This window comes from Rhipicephalus microplus, chromosome 3, assembly GCF_043290135.1.
Source record: "Rhipicephalus microplus isolate Deutch F79 chromosome 3, USDA_Rmic, whole genome shotgun sequence".
NCBI classification, from domain to species: Eukaryota; Metazoa; Arthropoda; class Arachnida; order Ixodida; family Ixodidae; genus Rhipicephalus; species Rhipicephalus microplus.
The window spans coordinates 93,086,216-93,110,570 of record NC_134702.1 but is presented as its reverse complement, the minus strand read 5'-3'; the positions used below and the strand labels follow the sequence as shown (position 1 = coordinate 93,110,570).

Below are 24,355 nucleotides of genomic sequence, written 5' to 3'. Positions count from 1 at the left end.
GAGTTAAAGACGCAGGCTGCGTTTTCCACACAAAAAAAATGCCCCATGCGGTGGACGTCGGTGTTGCCATTGAACGCGTTTTGCACGCAAGCCGAGAAGAACATGCAAAGCGCAAGTCGAGAAGCCGTGGCAATGAAAGTTATCTGGCATTTATAGAGCTAAAGGAATGAAAGTCAGCATGCCGATGCCATTTGTTGTGCTGACATCTTAAGTGAAATCAGTTTTGAGTAATATCATTTATATGAGTTACAACACTTTATAGACTCTCATTGTCACCCTGTAATTGTTAAGCTAATTAAACACAAGTTCGTCAAAATGCTTGCATGAAGATATTTACAAGGGTCCATTTTTTTCTGAAATGTCCTGGACAACCAACAACTTTTACAAAAAGTCGATTAAAAAAGTATGTATGATGTACACACAAACATGGACAGCTTTACGGCGCTCACAAATGTCTCAGAATCCAAGTTCAGGAAACGGAATGGCTACAGCTTAACCCTGTAATGCCCAGAAGTTGTTGCAAATGAAAAAAATATATATATTGTGAGCACGACAAGCTAATGACTCTTCATTCTCTTTAGATATCATCATCACCTGTACATCTTCATCATCTATAAATATTATTACGAGGCAGTGGGCATGGCTTCGCCCCGTCGTAGACGCATCGATGAAGAAGAAGCGGATTCGGCGCGCGAGATCCTAGCAACCCTGAGGTGTCACACCTACCTGTAAATATTGCAAATACACTCCTTTCTCTCTTCCGGTATCTGTAATCCCCGTAACAAATTGGTGGACGTGCTGGGTAACGAAGAGCACTACAACGGAGCTCCGCAGTAGTCGTCAAATCGGAGTTTCCGTGATGGAACACGGGACTGATTCCACGGCCACCTCTTCATCGGCCTCGGCAACGTCTGCACCATCTACGGCAACGCCTTCACCGCCCTACCCCCACCCACGTACGTGCCGACGCATCCGAAACATCCAGGAACGTTCTGCGGTACGGACGAAGTTGATTGATATGTGGGGTTTAACGTCCCAAAACCACTATATGATTATGAGACACGCCGTAGTGGAGGGCTCCGGAAATTTCGACCACCTGGGGTTCTTTAACGTGCACCAAAATCTGAGCACACGGGCCTACAACATTTCCGCCTCCATCGGAAATGCAGCCGCCGCAGTACGGACGAAGTTTATGTTGACGACTGGATAGCCGACTACGAACGTACCAGTGCGCTCAACCGGTATGACCCGACTCTCATGCTGCCCAACGTGCTGTTTTATCTGAAAGGCACGGCCAAAGTCTGGTACGAGAACCATGAGGAGGAGATCGGCAGTTGGGACACGTTCAAGGAGAAGCTTCACGATTTATTTGGGAAGCCCATCGGTCCGAAAGGTGGCTGCAAAAAAGGAGTTGTCTATACGTGCTCAGACGTCCACAGAGCCGTATATCTCGTATATACAGGACGTGCTGGCTATGTCGTTAAGCCGACGACATGTCAGAGTCGGAAAAGGTTGGCCACGTCCTCAAGGGGATAGCGGACAATGCGTTCAACCTGCTAATGTGCCGGAACTGCGCAACCGTCAAGGAAGTTATTCAGGAATGCCGGCGTTTTGAACAGGCCAAAAGCAGCCGTATTTCAAGATTTTTCACTCGACTGCCGAACACGGCTGCGACGTCCTCCTGCGAAGATGGACTGACCTCTCATCGGCAGTCTTCACCTGCGTCTGAAATTACGCGAATAGTCCGGCGGGAAATCTAAGCAATTACACCTGCTCTTCCCAGCAACGGCCACGTCGATTCGCAAGTACCTCAGGTTTGCTTGGTACAGTCGATTGTGCGGGAAGAACTCAGCAATTTAGGCTTCGATGTCTGCGCCGTTGCTCAGTCTCGACCATTTCGCTTCTGTTCAAGGTCGCCGCCTCGCCCCAGGTCATCGCCCCCGGAACGGTCTTTTCCACACTCTCGCAATACGGCCGAATGGCGAACGGCGGATGATCGGCTGATCTGCTTTAACTGCCGTCGCATAGGGCACGTCGCACGGTATTGCCGCAACCATTGGTCTTCGTCCCCAACACAGTAAAACACTGCTCGCCGTGCCGACAGCTACCGCCTTTTCCAGCCTCCTGTGCCGATCACCGACAGCTACCGCCGCCTTCCACCCTTCGATGCCCCTAATACGCAGCACAGCCGCTCACCGTCGCCTCGACGTCATCAGTCTCGTTCGCCGCCTGCACGTCGCCCGTCGTCCCCTTCTCTACGACGACGCCCGACCTCCCCGCTCAATTCTCATCAGGGAAACTAAGCGGTGCAGCTTTTAGAGGAGAAGCTGCATCCTCTATACCGACCTTAAATCCTCTCCTTGTACTGCTGACACGACGAAATTTGATCGACGTATACGTTGACGGCCTGACTGTTTCTGCACTTATTGACACTGGGGCGCATATTCATGTGATGAGTGTCCGACTTCGTCGCCGCCTGAAGAAAGTTCTCACACCGGCTGCTTCTGGCATTATTCGTGTTTCCGACGGAAGAAGTCTTGCCATCATAGGAATGTGCACAGCACGCATCACAATCGCCGATCACCCCACATCTGTTCTCTTTGCAGTTATTGAGCAGTGCCCCAATGACCTGACTCTTGGATTGGATTTCTTGTCCACTCAAGCCACTCTCATCGGCTGTGCAACCGGCATTCTCCAACTTGAACTGTCTCGACTTGGGGCTGTGCCGTCCTCACTGTCACACCGATTGTGCCCTGTTGATTATGTTCGGCTGTCACCGCAAGCCACCACGTTTGCGGCCTTAACGACATCACCAGCTCTTCCCGACGGTGACTATATAGTGTCTCCATTAGTGAATGTGCTCTTGGCGCGAAGTGTTGCTGTGCCGCATACCATCGTGACTATCGTGAACAACTACGTTCAGCTTCCGCTTCTCAACTTTAGTAGTTCGACCCAAGTTTTCCCGCAAGGCATTTCGTTAGGCCATGTTTCCCCACTTGATGCATATAACACCGTGGCATTAGACCCTGAAGACTGCTCGTCCCCTATTGCAGCCAGCCGAGCAAACGCACCTACCGATGAAATCACGATGATGACTGCTCCTGATCTTCTGCCGTGTCAGGCTGCGCAACTCCACCATGTTCTGATAACCTACCGAGATATTTTCGATATTGATGACCGCCCTTTAGGTCAAACGTCCGTCGTGCGTCATCAAATACATACCGGCGATGCTAGTCCTGTTAGACGGTGACCATATTGCCACGTTCCATTTCCCAAGTTTTGTTATTGTCCCAAAACACTACACAATTCTCAGCGCAAACCGCGCCTGCACTTTTCGAGAAGCTTCCGGACTGTAGTAGATCATTACGATAAGATCACGCCCACTCTGCGAACTGTACAGATTATTCTGGAACCTACGCCACCGCCAGCGATAACGCTAGAACATTCGACGGCAAAAGTGTAAATGCCGACGCGCTTCGTCGCTTGTCAGTTGTTGATCGACGGCCGACGCTCCGTTCGCCGCTATCAGTCCAAGACTGTTACTGTAATCGGACTTTACGTTTACCAGGCACAGGTCCGCCCAAATAAACAGTTAAATTCCAATCCAAAGTCTCCTGTCTTCGGCCACGTCAAGACCCCGTGACATCTGGTGGAGGTGCTGCTTCTTTGATGTTCCGGACGTCCCCTTCAAGCCGCAACCCCAGCCTAAGCGGCCAAGAAGACACGGACGCTAACCCTGAACAGCGAAAAAGCCGCCGGCAGAGGGGACTACAACCAGAGTACCGGCCCCTTCCTGAAGCAGCCAGGCAGACCCGGATCCCGACATCAACTACTGCAACAATGACCGCCCCCGTGCAGCCTGCACCACTCCTGCTACGACAACCCAAAGAGCCGCCAACTTACCGTATTTACTCGATTCTATCGCGCCCTCGATTGTAACGCGCACCCGATTTCCACCGCGAAAAAAAAAAAAAAAGAAGTAAGACATCGATTGCAACGCGCACCCATTTTTCTCGCTGGCCCGAAAAAGGACTCCTTTCGGGAGCGTCTTCCATTTAAATATGAGGTACGGGCGAAGCTTGTGCCCATCTGACGTGTAACAGAGCATTGCCGTCACTGTAGTTTTACCGTGGACCGATGTCAGCACGCGAACTTGCTTCGCCCCCTTTTTCTCGACGGTTGTGGTGCCAGGCATGTCGAAGTAAAGAGGCGTCTGATCGGCATTCCCGATTTGCCCAAGCAGGTAGCCGTTGTTGCACCGCAAGGTTAGGACGAACCTCTGAAAACTGTGAAGCTTTTCATCGTACTCCTCCGCAAAAGTTTTCGCATATGCATGTTCCCCTTCGGAAGAAAAAGCCTTTCCTCTTCATAAAGTTAGTTTGCCAGCACCTGCTCGCTTTAAACTGGCTCCAAATTAGACCTTTTTCTAAGACTAATTGCATAGCCCGCACTTGGAGCAGTTCTGTCGTCATGGGCCGCTGTGCCGTTCGCTGCTCAAGCACATACTCGCCGAGCAGCTCTTTAATTTGCGGAAACGGACCATGTTGTGGTCCACTGAAGCCTTTGCGTAAAGCTTTGCTGTTGACAATCTTCTGCTTTTGTTTCCGCCGGTCCCGCACGCACGTTTCGGGAACTCCGAACGACTGCGAAGCGGCCTGATTTCCGTCCGTTTCTGCACACGCGATGACTTTTCTTTTAAAAGCGGCATCGTGGTGCACTCGAGTTTTTGGAGTCGGCCCTTCCACGCCGTCGATGCTAATGCACTACTAGATGACGAACTCCTCAGCACACGTACGTAGTGCCGCACATGGGAAACACATAGGCAGAAATGGCCGACGCGCCATTTTGGATTTGCCGATGGCAATAGATTGACCGTAATTTTTTTGTTCGTACTCGATTCTAACGCGCATGCGATTTATGAACTCGCTTAACCGGAAAAAAGGTGCGCGTTAGATTCGAGTAATTACGGTACCGCGGTTCGCCACTGGAAGACCCGGAAAGCTGGATCGAAAGGTTCGACCGCGTCGTCGCCTTCAATGACTGGACAGACGATGACAAGCTCCAGCATGTGTATTTCGCCTTAGAAGATGCTGCTCGGACCTGGTTCGAGAATCAAGAGCGAAGCCTTACAATGTGGGGCGTCTTTCGCGCCAGGTTCCTCACCACTTTCGCAAGTGTGGTGCGCAAGGAGAAGGCCGCAGCTCTTCTCGAAACCCGCATGCAGATGCCAAACGAAAACATGGCGCTATTCACGGAAGATATGATTAAACTTTTTCGCCACGCTGACTCCAACATGTCCGAGGAGAAGAAGGTCCGTCTGCTCATGCGAGGAGTAAAGCAGGAACTCTTCGCCGGGCTGATCAGAAACCCGCCAAATACGGTCGCCGAATTCATTTCAGAAGCATCTACGATGGAGAAAACGCTCGAGATGGGCACGCGGCAATATAACCGTAGCTTTTCGTCTACAAGCTACGCCGACATTCAAGTGCTAGGAACCACTGACTTGTGTGACACGATCCGAGCGATCGTGCAACAGGAGCTGCGAAAATTACTTCCTTCAGCGCAGCCTCACGTGGAATCCATCGCGGACGTTGTACGCCAAGAGATCCAGCAATCACTGGGCGTTCCGCAGTCTCAAGAGCCACAGCTGCAAGCCATGATCTATGCTGCTGCAGCCCGCCGCCTTGGCCCTCCTCCACGCACACGCCAAAACGCTGCCCCATCGCACTTCAGTCGCCAGACGCCACAACTACCACCACCCCCACCGAAGTCCTGCCATTTGCCAGCGGCCCAGCGCAGTGCGCCGAGGAAGACTGATGTCTGGCGCACCCCTGACCACCGCCCGCTCTGCTACCACTGCGGTGAGGCCGGACACACATACCGCCGTTTCCAGTACCGACAGATGGGACTGCGTGGCTTCGCCAACAATGCACCGCGTCCGCAGCCAGGAGAACGACCACGTGACATCGCCGACTACCTGCCAGGAACTCCAGGACACCACGAAGCCCTTCCCGTTCGCCGTCGCCCAGCCGCCGCACGTCACCGCACCACCGGCACTACTCTGGCCCAACGCGGGGCCGGTCTCTTAGCCCGTATCCGGGAAACTAAGAGCAGCAACCGATGGAAGTGCGGTTGCTAAGCGATGATCTACAGAAGATCCTCTGCCGTCGCCGCCGCGATGGAGCTTTCCGAACACGACGCAGAGCAGGCCAAGTCCTAACGGCGAAACCTCACTTACCGAAGGTGACCTGACGACTCAACATGGAAGCAGCGGAAGAAGCTGACGCAGCCGTGACCCGACGCCACGCCCTAACTGTAATACGAGACGGCAAACTAGCGACTTCGACGTTCTTATCGATGGCCACAGTGTGACCGCTCTCGTCGATACTGGAGCCGACTATTCCGTCATCAGTGGGTCGTTCGCCGCGAAGTTAAAGAAAGTTAGGACAGCTTGGGAAGGCCCTGACATCCGCACATCCGGAGGTCATCTGGTAACACCTGCAGGAACCTGCACAGCGAGAGTCACCATTAACGGCCGTATTTATGCTACAGACTTCGTAGTCCTACAGCGTTGCTCGAGAGATGTCATCCTTGGCATGGACTTCTTATGCCTCCATGGTGCTGTCATCAACCTAAAAACAAAGTCGATAACGTTATCCACAGAAAAAGCACTACCGCCGCGCACACCGTCAGGAAACCATGCCTTGAATGCGCTGGAAGAACAAGTCACCATTCCGCCTCGTTGAAGCGTCATTATTTCAGTCGGCGCTCCTAAATCACCTGACTTGGAAGGCGTCGTTGAAGGCAGTCAGCATCTGTTGGTCACCCGAAATATTTGCGTCGCAAGAGGAATTGCAGAGCTGCGGGGAGGTAAAGCAACGGTTATGCTCACGAATTTCAGCAACGAGTACAAACATGTGAACAAAGGAACAACAGTCACATACATCGAAGAAATTGTCGAAGCCACCAGTGCTTTCGCCCTCGCCGATTCTGCGGAACCTGCTCAGCGAAACAAAGCCCCTCCCATAGCTTTCGAGGTCAAACCTAGACTTCCGAACCATAAGCAAGAACAGCTCAAGGCCGTGCTCCTGCAATACGAAGATTGCTTTTCGTCATCATCAAACATTCGGCAGACCCCAATTACAAAACATCGCACCATAACCAAAGAAAATGCCCGACCACTCCGTCAGAGTCCGTACAGGGTTTCGACATGAGAACGTGAGGCCATGAAGAGACAAATTGATGAAATGCTGCGGGATGACTTTATCCAGCCGTCCAAGAGTCCGTGGGCATCCCCCGTGGTGTTAGTGAAGAAAAAAGATGGGACCCTACGTTTCTGCGTCTATTATTGCCACCTGAACAAAATCACAAGAAAGGACGTGTACCCTCTCCCACGAATAGACGACGCACTTGATCGGCTCCATAACGCCAAGTACTTTTCGTCAATGGACCTCAAGACTGGCTATTGGCAAATCGAAGTCGACGAAAGAGACTGAAAGAAGACTGCGTTTATAACACCGGATGGCCTCTTCGAGTTTAAGGTGATGCCCTTCGGTCTTTGCTCAGCGCCTGCAACATTTCAACGCGTTATGAATACAGTACTGGCAGGATTGAAGTGGCAGACTTTCCTTGTGTACTTGGACGTCGTCGTCGTGTTTTCCTCAAGTTTCGACGAGCATCTTCGGCGCCTTAAAGCTGTACTTCAAGCCATCAAGACGTCCGGACTCACACTGAAGCCAGAAAAGTGGACATTTGCGTACGAGGAGCTCTTGTTTCTGGGGCACGTTATTAGCAAGTCTGGAGTTCGTCCCGATCCACGGAAAACAGCCGCCATCGCCGACTTCCCGCCGCCTACTGACAAAAAGGGGGTGCGCAGATTTCTGGGCCTGTGCGCCTAATATAGGTGGTTCGTGAAAAACTTCGCCCGCATCGCCGATCCTCTCACTAGCCTTACCAAGGCCGACGTGGAGTTCAAGTGGGAAACGCCGCAGGAACACGCTTTCCAGGAGCTTAAACATCGCCTCCAGACGCCTCCGTTACTTGCCCATTTCGACGAATTCGCCGAGACAGAAATACACACTGATGCACGCAGCATAGGTCTTGGCGCCGTTCTTGTGCAGAGGGCTGACGGACTTGAAAGGGTTATTGGTTACGCCAGCCGATCGCTATCCAGAGCAGAAGCCAATTATTCCACAACAGAAAAGGAGTGCCTCGCCATCATCTAGGCTACGTCGAAATTTCGTCCCTACTTCTACAGCAGGCCCTTCAAAGTCGTGAGCGACCACCACGCCTTGTGTTAGCTAGCCACCTTGAAGGACCCTTCAGGTCGCCTCGCACGATGGAGCCTGAGACTTCAAGAATATGACATTACCGTCATTTACAAGTCCGGCAAAAAACACTCCGACGCCGACTGTCTCTCTCGTGCGCCTGTCGACCAACCACCACCCGACGACCTGGATGACGACTACTTCTCGGGAATGATAACTACCGACGACATCGCTGAACGACAGCAGGCCGACCTGGAACTTAAGGCCCTAATAGAATACCTCGAAGGCAGGACCGCCGAAGTACCGAAGGTATTCAAGCGCGCACTTGCGTCGTTCTTCCTGCAAAACGGTCTTCTACAAAAAAAAAACTTTTCACCGCTTCGAGCTAAGTACCTCCTTGTGGGGCCTTCAGCTCTGCGACCAGAACTCCTGCAGGCCCTGCACGACGATCCGACGGCACGGCACCTCGGTGTTTCTCGCACGCTCGTGAGGATACAAGAAAGGTACTACTGGCCACGTCTTACCACCGATGTCACTCGTTATGTGAGGACATGCCGGGACTGTCAGCGACGCAAGGCACCGCCAAGAAGGCCAGCGGGACTTCTGCAGCCAATTGAACCACCTTGCCGACCTTTCCAGCAGATTAGTATGGACCTACTTGGGCCGTTCGCGACGTCGGCTTTCGGAAACAAGTGGATCGTGGTAGCTACCAACTACCTCACTCGCTACGCCGAGACAAAAGCCCTTCCCAAAGGCAGTGCATCCGAGGTAGCTAAGTTCTTCGTCGAAAATATCGTCCTACGTCACGGCGCCCCGGAGGTTTTTATCACCGACAGAGGAACGGCATTTACTGCCGACTTAACTCAAGCGATCTCGGCATACAGCCAGACAAACCACCGCCGGACGACAGCGTACCACCCACAGACTAACGGCCTCACCGAGCGGCTTAACAAGACGATCGCCAACATGCTGGCAATGTACGTCGATGTTGAACACAAGACGTGGGACGCCATTCTTCCGTACGTGACCTTCGCATACAACACGGCGGTGCAGGAGACGACGCAGATATCTCCATACAAATTGGTCTACGGAAGGAGCCCGGCAACGATACTCGATGCCATGTTACCCAACGTCACCGACGAAGAAAACCTCGATATGAGTGAGTACCTTCAACGCGCCGCGCCGAAGAAGCCCGACAACTTGCGCGTCTCCGTATCAAGAATCAACAGACGACCGACAGCCACCGTTACAACCTTCGACGACGCTTCGTGGAATACCAGCCCGGTGAACGTGTTTGGGTGTGGACGCCGATACGCCGACGTGGACTAAGTGAAAAGCTTCTGCGACGGTACTTCGGACCGTACAGGGTGGTTCGACGTCTCGGCCCACTTGATTACGAGGTTGTCCCCGACGGCATCACGAACTCTCAACGACGCCGATCGCGACCTGAAGTCGTCCATGTCGCGCGCCTCAAGCCGTTTCATGCGCGTTAACAAACTGAAACAGTGTTTTTTTTGTATCGTAATTTATTCATTGTACTTTCTTGCATTATTATTGTACTTTCATCTTTAGTTAAAGCATCGGGACGATGCCTTTTTTCAGAGGGGGGCAACGCCACGTTCCATTTACCAAGTTTTTGTAATCGTCTCAAAACACTACACAATTCTCAGCGCAAACAGCACCTGCATTTTTCGAGAAGCTTCCGGACTGTAGTAGATCATTTCCGTAAGATCACGCCCACTCTGCGAACTGTACAGATTATTCTGGAACCTACGCCACCGCCAGCGATAACGCTAGAACATTCAACGGCAAGAGTATAAATGCCGACCCGCTTCGCCGCTTGTCAGTTGTTGATCGACGACCGACGCTCCGTTCGCCATTATCAGTCCTAGACTGCTACTGTAATGGCACTTTCCATTTACCGAGCACAGGTTCGCCCAAATAAACAGTTGAATTCCAACACAAAGTCTCCTGTCTTCGGCCACGTCACGACCCCGTGACAATATCGTGTTTCCCAGTCCGAACGCCAGGTCATACAACGAGAAGTCGAGAAGATGCTCTCTAAAGGAGTCATAGAGGCCTCTTCAAGTCCATGGGCGTCACCTGTTGTTTTAGTCAAAAAGAAGGATGGCAGTTGGAAGTTTTGCGTTGACTACCGTGCCTTGAACAAGATAACCCGCAAAGACGTATATCCTCTGCCACGAATCGACGACGCCCTTGACTACCTTCATGGCGCGCGATACTTCTCATCTATAGATCTGCGTTCGGGCTATTGGCAAATTTTTGTTGACGACTTAGACCGCGAAAAAACTGCCTTTGTCACACCGGGCGGCCTTTATCAGTTCAAGGTTATGCCTTTTGGGCTGTGCAACGCCCCGGCAACGTTCGAACGCATGATGGACTCTCTCCTCCGTGGTTATAAATGGTCCATCTGCCTTTGCTACCTCGACGATGTGATTGTTTTTTCTCCAACAATTGAAAGCCACCTAACGCCTGTCGACCATTCTAACTGTTTTTCGTCAAGCGGGACTCCAGCTGAACTCGAAAAAGCGCAATTTCGGCCGACGAGAAATCACGGTCCTTGGTCATCGTGTAAGTGCTGCTGGCGTCCAACCGGACCCTGACAAGATTAGCGCTGTCAAGAACTTTCCTCTTCCTTCTACTACCAAAGATGTTCGTTGTTTTGTGGGCTTATGCTCGTACTTCCGACGTTTTATACGCAATTTTGCTACAATTGCACGACCACTCACTGATCTTCTCAAAAAGAATGCACCCTTCTTGTGGAGCCAAGACCAAGCAGCTGCGTTTTCCACGCTGATCCAGCTGCTCACTTCACCACCAATATTGGCTCACTTCGACCCGTCCGCGACGACTGAAGTTCGCACAGACGCCAGTGCTCACGGCATCGGCGCTGTCCTTGCTCAACACTAGGGGGGCCAAACGCGTGTTATTCCGTATGCCAGCCGCCTTCTCTCTACATCTGAGCGAAACTATTCGATAACAGAGTGCGAGTGTCTTGCGTTGGTCTGGGCTGTAGCGAAATTTTGCCCCTACTTGTATGGCCGGGAGTTTTCAGTTATTACGGACCACCACGCTCTGTGTTGGTTGTCGTCGCTGAAGCACCCAACTGGTCGCCTAGGTGGCTGGGCTCTACGTCTCCAAGAGTATAACTTCGACGTAATTTATAAGTCTGGCAGGTAACACCAAGATGCCGATTGTCTCTCGCGTTATTTGGTGGATCCTGCTAGCCTCGTCATCCATGAGGGCTGCTGACTCGCAGGTCGCGGGTTCGATTCCCGGCTGCGGCGGCTGCATTTCCGATGGAGGCGGAAATGTTGTAGGCCCGTGTACTCAGATTTGGGTGCACGTTAAAGAACCCCAGGTGGTCAAAATTTCCAAAGCCCTCCACTACAACGTCTCTCATAATCAAATGGTGGTTTTGGGACGTTAAACCCCACAAATCAATCAATCAATCGCCATCCATGAGAGCGATTCTTGTGTGCTCGCCATATCCGATTTGCGCGACATCGGCATGGAGCAGCGCCGGGACGCAACCCTCAAGACTGTCATTGAGCAAGTATCTTCAGGACATTCCGACCCTTCGCTCCGTCAATATGTCCTCCGCAACGAAATTCTGTACCACCGCAACATGAAGCCTGATGGCCCAGACCTTTTGTTGGTTATCCCCCGACACCTGCGTGCCACCATTCTTCAACATCTGCATGACCCTCCGACGGCAGGACACCTAGGTTTTTCACGCACCTATCACCGCGTGCGGCAACGGTTCTTTTGGCCTGGCCTGTATAAATTTGTGCGCTGTATGTCGCAAACGTCCCACTCTCCGTACGGCTGGCCTGCTCCAACCTATCGACATTCCCCCGGAACCATTCTTCCGCGTCGGCCTCGACTTGCTCGGACCTTTCCCAACGTCCGTCCGTGTCAGGCAACAAATGGATCGCTGTCGCAACAGACTATGCGACCAGATATGCTAAAACTCGTGCCTTGCCAAGTAGCTGCGCTACAGACGTTGCAGACTTTCTACTGATTGACGTCATTCTGAGGCATGGGGCTCCGCGCCAGCTTCTGACGGATCGTGGCCGCTGCTTCCTCGCAAAAGTTATCGACGAAATCCTCCGTAGCTGCTCTACCGAACATCACCTTACCACTTCCTACCATCCCCAGACCAACGGTCTCACAGAGCGCCTCAACCGAACTCTCACAGACATGTTGTCCATGTACGTCTCTGCTGATCACCGTGACTGGGACGCAATGCTCCCCTACGTTACGTTTGCGTACAATTCATCAAGGCATGACACCGCCGGCTATTCTCCGTTTTTTCTTCTGTACGGGCGCAACCCTGCCTTGCCATTCGACACACTCCTTCCTTCTGACACTACTGAACCAACGGTGTATGCTCAAAACGTTGCTTCTCGAGCCCGCGTCGCTCGCCAAATTGCGCACACTAGGCTCACTGCTTCTCAGGCCTCATAAAAAGTCCGCTATGATGACTGGCACCGCGACTTTGACTACCCTGCTGACTCTCTCGTCCTACTTTGGATGCCGCATCGACGTGAAGACTTGTGCGAGAAGCTCCTTCCACGATACACCGGGCCCTACAAAGTTCTCCGCAAGGTCACTGACGTCGACGTTCGCCGGGGGTGATATTACGAGGCAGTGGGCATGGCTTTGCCCCGTAGTAGACGCATCGATGAAGAAGTAGCGGATTCGGCGCGCGAGATCCTAGCAACCCTGAAGTGTCACACCTACCTGTAAATATTGCAAATACACTCCTTTCTCTCTTCCGTGTATTTGTAATCTCCGTAACAATATCATCACCAGTGTGATTTAGCTCGAGCCTGACTGAATAAACCGGTTCCTCACAAGTGGTGGACTGTGCTTTTCGTTCCCTCAAGTCCTCTCGCCCGTTCTCGCTGGAGCTCTGCTCGGGTCGTCGCATACAACCCCCAGCCATGGCGGCCCAAGAAAACCCTGGCCCATTCAACGTCGTCGTCCTACTGCAGCCACCGCCACCCGCTCCGCCCAACAACATTCGCCTGCGTGATCCACCTGTGTTTTCCGTTCTCCGAGGCGATGATGTCGAAGACAGGATCAAGAACTAAGACCTCGTCAGCGATTTGAACAGGTGGGACAATCCACAGAAGTTGCGCAGCGTCCCATTTTACTTGTCGGATGTTGCGAAAACTTGGTTCTGGAACCACCACCCAGATCTTTCCGACTGGGACACTTTCGAGCAGCAAATTCGTCAAATATTTGGTGCCCCTACAGTTCGCACTGAGGCAGCAAAGAAAAAGCTCGCTGAACGCATGCAGTTGCCAGGTGAATCTTACACCTCTTATACTGAGGATGTCCTTGCACTATGCAAGCGCGTTAACGTCGGCATGTCTCAGGACGACCAAATACGCCACATTATGAAAGGCATTAACACTGTCGCCTTTAACGCCCTCGCCACGCAAAATCCTGCCACCACCCAGGACGTGATAACCATCTGTCAGCGACTTGACGAGCTTCAGTCTCTTCGCCTCTGCTACGATGCCACCGACATTCGTTTGACTGCACCTCTCGACTTGCATGCGCTTATTTGCAACATCATTAGTGAAGAGCTTCACAGGCGCTGCTTTTCCTGCGCTGCGAAAGTTACTCACCCTTCTGAAAAAGATAGCTTGCGAGACCTGATTAAACAAGAGATCGCGTCCGACGTGTTCTAACGGTCCCTGCGTGCGCCAGACGCGCACGTACGCCGAAGTTGCCACGCTCTCTGCCGCACCCACCGTTTCTGTGCCTACCCCAGCAGACCATACGCCTGTGGCTTCATTGTCACTGCCAGTGCTTGCACCGCCTTACTACGCACCTCAGCGCCCACCTCGACCAATCTGTTACTACTGCGGCTATCGAGGACATATCACTCGGTTTCGTCGAAGGCGCCAACAAGACGAGCAACGCGGCTACGCCCCTGAAGAACATTGAAGCTTCCGTCCGACCATGAACTACCTACGACCACCCTCCCGATATTCCGATTACCGTTCCCCATCTCCTACCTACCATACTGACATGCCTGGGAATTTCCGTACGTCTCGCCGCAGGTCGCCATTCAGTGTCGCCTCTGCGGCCCGCCTCCCACTTTCATTCCACGAATGCCCACACAGAAAACTCCCCAATGCAGTTTTAGGAGGGGGAAACTGCATCCACCGGACAGTTAACAATTCCTCCAGAGCGGCCATCAAATTTCATAGTAGTGTTTGTAGAAAGTGTAGGCGTTGAGGCTCTTGTAGACACTGGCGCTGCCATTTCGATTATTCGTGCTGATTTTTGTTCCCGCATTCGAAAAGTCACCACGCCTTATAGCGGCCCACCTCTCCGTGCAGCGACCAATGCTCTCATTCGTCCACTTGCACAGTGTACCGTTTGTGTCTGCATCGAAGGCATTCGTCATCACATCGTTTTCGCGGTATTTCGTGAGTGCACTCACGCTCTCATTCTGAGGTGGGATTTCTAGTCTTGTACGTCCGCTTTCATATCTTGTCATCAGTGCCTTCTGCATCTAAATGCCACTGACTCTTTTCCACTTGAACACGATGGACGTATCCACCTTGTCAACACGTCAGATTATGTACTTCGGCCACACATCGAAGAAATTATAAGTGTTAATTGCACCAACATTGTGGATGGTGACGTACTAATTATACCTTACGGCCATACCCTACGTAGGGGCATTGTGATCACACCGAGGCTTATTAGCTTCTTCGATGGGTCTACCTACCTAACCGCCATAAATCAAACACCCTAGTGTGTACTGCTCCCCTGTGGCTCAACAGTATCTTGCGTGGTCGGCAGTGATCCTGTTGCGATTGTTACTCTTCCGAACAACAACTACAACGATGTCCCAAAGTCACAATCACTGCCATTCAATGCCTCTTCCACACCTGTGTCGGCAACCATAAGCACTGACTTAACACCTGATCAAACTGAAGATTTGCTCGCCCTGTTGAATAGACACCGTTCTTTATTTGACGTGAACTTGCCCGCGCTCAGCACGACTACCACCGCTACTCACAGCATCCAGACTGACGGCTCTTGTACAGCGGCGTCCATATCGCGTGTCTCAGGCAGAACGCAAGATCATCGAGGAAAACGTCTCAGACATGCTACGACGCAACATCATACGTCCTTCCTCGAGTCCCTGGTCATCTCCAGTTGTTCTCGTTCAAAAGAAAGATGGGACAGTGCGTTTCTGCGTCAATTATCATGCGCTAAACAAAATAACGTGCAAACATGCTTATCCTCTCGCTCGAATCGATGACGCACTGGATTCATTCCAGGGCGCAAAGTATTTTTCTAGCCTCGACCTTAGGTCAGGCAGATACCGATGTCGGAGTATGATAAAGAGAAGACCGCCTTTTCAACGCCACATGGGTTGTAAGAGTTTAATGTAATGCCTTTTGGACTCTGTAATGCGCCCGCCACCTTCGAACGCATGAGAGACGGCGTATTGCGTCATTTGAAATGAAAAACGTGTCTGTGCTATCTCGATGACATAGTAGTGTTTTCATCCATGTTCTCGCAGCATCTACAACGTCATGACGAAGTCCTCACATGCCTTGCAAAAGCCGGTCTACAGCTTAACACCAAGAAATGTACCTTTGCTAGCAAGACAATCAAGGTTCTCGGCCACCTCGTCAGCAAAAAAGGAATTCAGTCGGACCCCAAGAAGCTTGCCGCCGTCCTTGATTTTCCTCGTCCACTAAGTCAAAAGGACCTGCGCAGCTTTCTTGGGTTATCTTCTTACTTCCGGCGCTTCATACGTAGCTTCGCGGAACTTGCGTCTCCGCTCGATCAACTCCTCCCAAGGAACGTCCCCTTCATTTGGTCCGAAGACTACGAAAGCGCTTTCACGGCATTGAAGCAAGCCCTCACGTCGGATCCGGCACTGTGCCACTTCGATTCCACCGCACCCACCATCCTTCACACCGACGCAAGTAGTCATAGTCTAGGTGCTGTACTATTGCAGCGTGACAAAAACTCATGCGAACGCGTCGTTGCTTACGCAAGTCGCACTCTTACCGCTCCAGAAAAGAACTACACTATCACCGAGCAGGAGTGCCTTGCTGTTGTTTGGCCAGTGCAAAGATTCCGACCATATCTTCAGGGCCATCATTTCACTGTTGTTACCGACCATAACGCCCTATGCTGGCTTTCATCGCTGAAAAACTTATCGGGTCGCCTCGGTCGCTGGGCGCTTCGCTTGCGGGAGTATGATTTCGGTGTCGCCTACAGATCTGTAAAGAAGCATCAAGATGCTGATGCTCTATCGCGCTGTCTTTGCCCAGCGGAAGCCACTCACCATCGATACTCCAAAACAACAGCACCTCTCCAATCACAGCGCTAAGTTCATCACCTGCCACCCTATCCGTTCTTGTTTCATAACAACGTGTCGACCCATAATGCGGCACCATTGTTGACCACTTGACCGGCTCTACTACTCCTCCAAATGCCAGACTCCATCGACAACTTAAAAAATTTAAGCTTGTCGGTGGTGCTTTATACCGCTACATTTACCATATCGATGGCAACAAGTGGGTACCCGTCATCCCACATTCTCTGCAATGTGAAATTCTGGAAGCCTTTCATGATGATCCAACCGCCACTCATCTAGGCTATCACAAGACTTACGACAAAATACGAAGTCGTTGCTTTTGGCCTGGCCTCTCTTCAGCCGTCGCTAAGTACGTTGCTTCATGTGTCCATTGCCAACGGCGGAAACGACCGACAACTGGTCCGGCTGGCTTAATGCAACCTCTTTCTTGTCCCGCCTCGCCTTTTGAAGTCGTTGGAATAGACTTGTATGGCCCTCTTCCTATATCATCCAATGGGAATCTCTGGATTGTCACGGCTGTCGACCACCTTACCCGCTACGCAGATACAGCGTCTATACCATCTGGGACTGCCACTGAGGTCCCCGATTTCTTTCTTCACCACATCTTTTTGCGTCATGGAGCTCCACGCATTCTCCTGAGTGATCGTGGCAAAGTCTTTCTCTCCCATTGTCGAGCAAGTTTTGTCTGCCTCGAACACTGTTCACAAGACCACTTCTAGCTGCCAGCCACAGACCAATGGATTGACTGAACGGTTTCATCGGACCCTATCGGACATGGTCGCCATGTACATTCACCCCAACCACACGAACTGGGATGCAATTCTATTCTTCGTGACGTTTGCCTATAATACAGCTGCTCAACGCACTACCGGCTTTTCTCCATTTTTTCTTGTCCATGGTCGCTCACCGAGTTTCGCTCTGGATGTCTTTCCTTTCGGCCCCTGCACCCCTCGACGGCTCCTTTCCCTGAAGAATTTTTATCTCGCCTCGCACACTGCCGCCACCAGGCTCGTGTTAACACCGACCTCTCTCAAGACACTCGAAAATCTCGCTAAGACTCTTCTCGCCGTGTTGTGAGTTTTTTCCCTGGTGACGAAGTTTTTCTATGGACTCCACTAGGCATCCATAGCTTATGCGACAACTTCATCAGTAGCTTCATTGGGCCGTACACGATGGTCGAACAGACATCTCCTGTCAATTACCGCGTTTCTCCTCTTAGTGCTAATCCTGATCATCATTGCCGGGGAACAGAGATAGTGCACGTATCTCGTTTAAAGCGTTATGCGTGACGCAATTCATAATACTGTCAAGCGATCAGGCAGCCGCTTTCACCACGCGGGGGAATTAGTGTGAGCGCGACAAGCGAATGACTCTTCATTCTCTTTAGATATCATCATCACCTGTACATCTTCATCATCTGTAAATATCATCACCAGTGTGATTTAGCTCGAGCCTGGCTGAATTAACCGGTTCCTCACAATATATAGATTCACACTTAATATGCATTATAAAGGATAGCTAAATAATGTTTTATTTTTCTCGAGATATATTTATACATAATACAGAGCGTATCATAGATGATACGCTGGGCATTGCACTGCAATAGATGGTAAAACGCTATTTCGTCAGAAGGTAACTGCGAACGGTTCCGTGTTATAGATGGCCATCAGCCCAAGGCTGATGTGCACTAACGTTTTGTGAGCTTCCATCAAATGACGAACACTAATGCTGCATCCGCAACGGCCGCAAGCTTTGTGTATAGCGTTCCAAAACTGTCTACTATTTGCTTGCAGCTTTTGTCTCTCGAATAAACCTTGCCTTGTGTTGAACCTGTGGTTTTATTGTTAAGGTACTAACACTTTTCAAAGCTTTTTAGCTAGTTGCTAGCGTGATGATTCCGATAACTGCGGCCACTTCATTTTTTTTTTCGCTCCGTACGTTTTTGCAGCGATTTTTCCTCGTGTTATTCTTGCGCCCCCAACTTACCAGTTTTCTAGAAAAAAAATTAATTGCAAAGATTATGCGGGTAAATGCGGTACTGCTTGACTTGAACATCGTCGCATGTGCACGTAATACTGACAATGACTGACGCAAACATCACCAAGCGTCAATGGCTATAAACAAGAATGCCGTGGCTTCGGTGTTGACAGACCTAGTTATACTAACAATGATGAACGCAATGATGAGGAACATAAGAGAAACACCAACCTGAATTACCAAGGTACTGGCATCCACGAGCTTCCACTGACTGCAGACGACCATGGCACGAGAGACTGTGCATGCCTGCATTGGTGAGCTGACAGAGTGGAAAAGACGAACAGTATTCAGGAATGGCACACAAAGACAAGCAGGAAGTATTGCTGCAGCCCAGATTTACGAACTGCTGCGATGCAGACACAAGCATATCCAATTCAGTAACGAAGGACAGGATGAAAAAAAAATTGGGAAGGAAGAGGAGGGGAAAAGGCTGCTTGCTCAGGTAGGGACATTTGCTCGAAATTTCACGAGGTCAGTTCTATTATTTAAAATAGGTGACGAGCACTTTAAAATGCATCAGCAGCGCTGCACCCTGCTGGCTATACACTAAAAGAGCATGTAGGCTTAGCGTTAAGGCTGGTATATTGAATAACACAGAGCACAATTTGTAAACTTTCTTTTTTAGTCTGAATACAGAGTAATCTTTTGTACTACACTCAAGCTTCAATATAATGAACCCTGATAATTCGAAATATCAGTTATAAAGAAGTAAGTGAATAGTTTTGCTATAACTACAGTGTTACGAATATACCTCTATAACGAATCTTCAGATACAACAAACTTATTTTTGTGTCAGCTGTAATTTCGTTGTAATGCGGTTTGAGCGTATGCATACCTGCCAAGTTCAAGGATTCTGAATCCGCGAGACTTCCGCAAAGGGAAGGGGGGGGAGTGTGTTTAATTATTTGCTGCTATTATTTTGTCGCCCCCCCCCCCAAAAACCCCTAAGGACATACAAACAAACAAAAAAAAACAGCGAAAAACAAGAGGGGTGGGGGGTCTCAATAGGTCTTATAGTGGCTTGGAGTGGCCGAACACACTAGTGTAGAATTTCCCGGCCACTAAGGCGAGTCTCAAAGGATCAACACAACTAGCAAAATCTATTTCTGTCAAAACAACTCGCGTATGTTTTCCTGGGACACCTGTGAACGGACGGGACGGTGCAGCTGGCTGCCGCAAAAGCGCGGGTCAAAGCCTTGCTCACTACTAGGTTCTTTCTTTGACAGGAATGCCAAAACGCGTCTGGCCCCTTTTTATTGCGATAGCAATTATATGGACAGTGATTCACCATATATATATATATATATATATATATATATATATATCAATGAACATTCGAGAAAGAAAAAACAGAAAATTCTGCAGATCCTACGTTCTTGGAATCGACGTTAAGCGAAGCACGTGGAGGGAAAGTGACCGTGTTGCACTTTTTTTATTGAGTGACACCTCATGAAATGACGCTAAATTTACCTACAAATGTTGCATGCACAGACATATGTTTATGAGTTGCAGATGTTTATATAACAATTTGTTTGCAGTTGCCAACTGGGACTTGCGAATTAGCAACACCACATATCAAACGCTGATATGAATCGCTGATGCTCGCGAAGATACAGGCCCTGGACACTGCTACATAAATCAACTTCAGCGCATTGCAACTAACCACAATTGACGTTAACCCGACGGGACGGCTGTGTCAAAGGAGTACACATGTAATGTGTATAAAATTGGGTGGGCAGCATTGCAACCACTATGAACTTTCCATGAAGATTAGCGTCTCTTTGAAAAGTAGTTCCGAGACCTGGCGTAGCTCTGCGGTAAAATGCTCCATTGCCACGCAGAATGCTTAGGTTCAATTCCAGCTAGGACCCTGACATTGGCTATTGATGTCGGGTATTTTTTAACGCTCGCGCGTTGAAATTGTCCGTGTGTGTGTTCTTATCATTCCTGGGTAAATACTAAGTGTCAATCACCTGTGGCACACACCAGCATACCCAGCAGCTTATACCCACCCGTGGGTATGTGCCACTGTCTGGCAGGAAGTGTTTGACGACATACCCACCACATCTTACCCTACCATGCTAATTTTGGTTCACGCTAAGTTAAGGGGGTGACTACTAAAGACCAAAGTGATCTTTTGACAAGCTGGCAGCTGACCAATACAGTAGACTCTCAGTAAACGGAAAACTGTTAAACGGAACTACCGCTTAAATGGAACAAGTGCTTCTTACAAGATCAGTTTCGTTCTTGTATTCTGTAAACTTGGTAATCTCTCATTAATTTAAACTCCTCTTAAATGGAACATTTTCCTGGTCCCTACCCGTTCCATTTAATGAGAGTCTACTGTCATCTATTGCATAACCTTACTATGAATGAATGAAAGACTGGGAGTACTCAGGGTTAATTTTCTATGTAAGACAATACATTAATAAGAACCATGAACAGTGAGCATGATGAAGCGCATGCATTAAAGAAGTACCCCGCACCTTGGTTACGTAGTTCATCTTCAGCTCCCTCAGCTCGCGGCACTTGGCCACGTGCCTCATGGCATCATCCGTGATGCCCTTATCACAGTATGTAATGTTCAGGATCCTGCGCAAATGCAAAAAAGACCTTTACTATGCATACAGTCTAACTACAATTCCGTGAAGCATGTACTACAGCCAACGTCCGATTTCTTGGAACCCCGAAATTCCGGACATGCCCCCGATTTACTCGACTCATCTGTGATGCCGTCAGGTTCCCCGTAGAGTCAATGTATTAAAAAAGTCCGAAATGCTGAACGTTTTTAGCTTTCGCCATCGAATTTCTTGGAACTTTTTACCGCTAACCGCACAGGTGAAGTCACTATCAACGCCACCACTGTTCTCGTACCCTCAAACCCGCCGCACTGAGCTGCTGTACCCTCGAAACAGTAATTGCCGCATCAAGCGCAGGCCAATCCATTGCCAGCCATAGCTTCTGAGTAGCTTAGTCAAACCTGTGGCCGTAGTCACATGGTGCCGTTATGGTAGTGCTGTTCTCTGGCGGGAAAATCCACGATGTTGACCTATGGGCTGCTGTTGGCATGCTTGCAGACTAAGAGAAGGCAATTACGCAACGTACCCTCCAGAACTGTTTTTGCTAAGCGAGCTTCATGCCGAATGTTGAAACGACCGTCTCACCAGGAGAGGACAGAGTGTGCGATAAACTTTCACTTGCGGATGTTGCCTTCGACGATCTGCACGGTACCGATGTTTTCATTGCAACTGGGATAACCTTTGAGGGCTTTGCCAATGCTGACAAAGACCTTGTGCTGTGTACAGAACTGACCGATGATGAAATCATTCATCAAGTAACAGAGTATTTCAACGACTCCGACACGGAGATCAAAGAAGCAGCCCCTATGCAGCCAACAAGCTCGGAGTTTACGTGAGCACTGAAACCGTCATTGGTGTACAACGACAACACGACATTGGCTGAAATTGAGGCAGACATAATCACAGGCAGGTGGAACGTTCTGCAAACAAAAATAACAGACTTATAACAGACTTTTTTGTGCCTAGTGCTTACAAATGCTGTAGTACCGACCATATTGAATTTTGTTCTAAACGGCTCTTTTTACAACCACTGGAACGATGCATTTGCTGAATTGCAATGAGGCTCCTGTACTTCTGCCATGACCCTCTCTGTCAGCGAAAAATACTTACAGTCGAACCCCACTATTACGAACACCGCTTCAACGAAAAATTCACGGTTCCCCGTCAAGAGTCCATAGGAGTCAATGCATACATATTGTCGCCACAACAAACACCTTTTTTTCTGCCGTCCCGCTTAAACGAAACTTCACGATGCAATTTCACTCTCAGATATTTATTGCCATACAGTAAACAGACTCTTTAACATTTTGGTGCATTGTCAGAATCTGAAAATACGGCGACGAAGTCTAAAACACATGTTGGCACCACCAGAAACTGCCACTGTTCAGCAAGCAAGGGCATCGCCATAGCTCAACAGCGATGGCAATGAGACTGCCCTGCTTTTGCCATTGCCATGCTTTTGAGCCGCAGATGATCCTAAGCTGAAGCTCAGTCGCTCAGTAGTTGATGGTTTCCTTCACACAGCTGCCGGGTGCAACAGCGGAACGATGCCTTTTCTGATGCCAATGCTTATAACTTTGTTCGCGCTTGGCCAGTGTGGTAACTAATCAGAGCGGCTGTTTGTCTGCATTATCAACCAAATCAACTAGCCACGAGTGATGGATGATAAGAATGGCATTGAATAAGGCAAAAGTCACCGCTCCACGATACCCTGCCTCCATCGCGGATATGTCGGATGCACTTTGACGGCGGACAGCTGCTGGTGTTGTGTTAATACAACTGCGTTCGTTCACAAAAGCGGTTGTAGGCATTGTTTCAGCCTGCTTTTCACCACGGCCTCGCTACGCATGGGTGAGAATTGAGTCGTGACGCTGCTGGGAAAGAATAGAAAGCAGCGCACAGTTTTTGAATTTTGATAATAAACGTTCCTTTGTTTTGCTAGCTCACATCAATTATATTTTTTCGATTTCACCACAACTAAATTTTCACTTCAATGAAATTTTTTCCCTGACCCGTCAGTTTTGTTTTAGCGGGGTTTGATTTTATTAAAAAAAGTGTTTTCACTTGCATTCGTTTTTTCCGAACTGCCTATTTTCCGAACACTTTCGCGGTCCCTGGAGGGTCGGTGAAATCGGACGTCGACTATTCAAGAAAGTAACTGCGATTCCCCACATGAAATACTCGCAGACACGTATTTCAAAGCTTATTTGCATAAAGCAAGATTGTTGTGCCAGCACATAAAATAAACTACCTAAATTTGTCTCTGAAGCTAGGAAATACCCGAGCTTTCATGCCAACGACAAAAAGTGATGTATGCTGCGAGGATAGACAATTGATATACTAAATTTGGCAGCCCCTTGAACTTAGTAGTGACAAGGCTCAACTGATGACACAGAAACGCTCCATTCCTATTTTAACAAAATGCTGTGCATAATAACCAGATATAAAAAAGAGACGAAGGCATATGTGTACATTTGAAGGAAAGAAGTGCACATTTAAGGGTTCATTTTATTCGTTGAATACCCTCAAACCTCATTATAACGAAGTTGAAGGAAAGCCACAATTATTTCGTTATATCCATTATTTCATTACATCGATTATAACAGTTTTTAGAAATGTATGCTCAGATGGGCGCACACCTATAAGCATGCAAAGAAGGAAACCGCCTCGCGGCTCGATGTGCCGCTACGCGGCCACGCATGCGACGAAAAATAAACACAGTCGAATCTCATTAATTCGAACTTCCGGTTAATGCGAACTCACGCTGAGGTCCCGTCAAAGCTATGTGTATTCCAATGGGCGAAAATGCTCTGTAATTCGAATGCGGAAGCATTTCCGACGATTAATTCGAACATACCACCCTCCGAAAACACTCCCAGCACCATGCCCAATCTCACGGCGGCACCTCTCAACGCTGCACGCGAAGAAGGAAAAGAAGAAAAGGAAAAAAAAAAAAGACTGGCGGATTGTTTGCTTTCTCTCAAATGTCGATCTGCGACGCGCCAGTGCCACGCTTCGCCCTTTTCTGTCTCTGCACGTAGAGAAAAAAAAAAAAAAGCTGTCGCGGAGAGTCCTCCTTT

At 49.6% G+C, this 24,355-nt stretch overlaps 1 protein-coding gene across 8 annotated transcripts in view; it reads right to left on the bottom strand.

Moving 5' to 3' along the window:
• LOC119172058 (putative RNA-binding protein EEED8.10) overlaps positions 1–24,355 on the bottom strand; it is a 102,773-nt gene that overhangs the window by 29,638 nt on the left and 48,780 nt on the right. For all 8 annotated transcript variants that reach the window (XM_037423050.2, XM_037423058.2, XM_075889989.1 and 5 more), the window contains exons 13-14: positions 21,183–21,288; positions 18,868–18,955 (exon numbers count right to left, since the gene is read on the bottom strand). In XM_037423050.2, the coding sequence (XP_037278947.2) occupies positions 18,868–18,955; positions 21,183–21,288 (194 nt within the window). The remainder of the gene's footprint in view (positions 1–18,867; positions 18,956–21,182; positions 21,289–24,355) is intronic.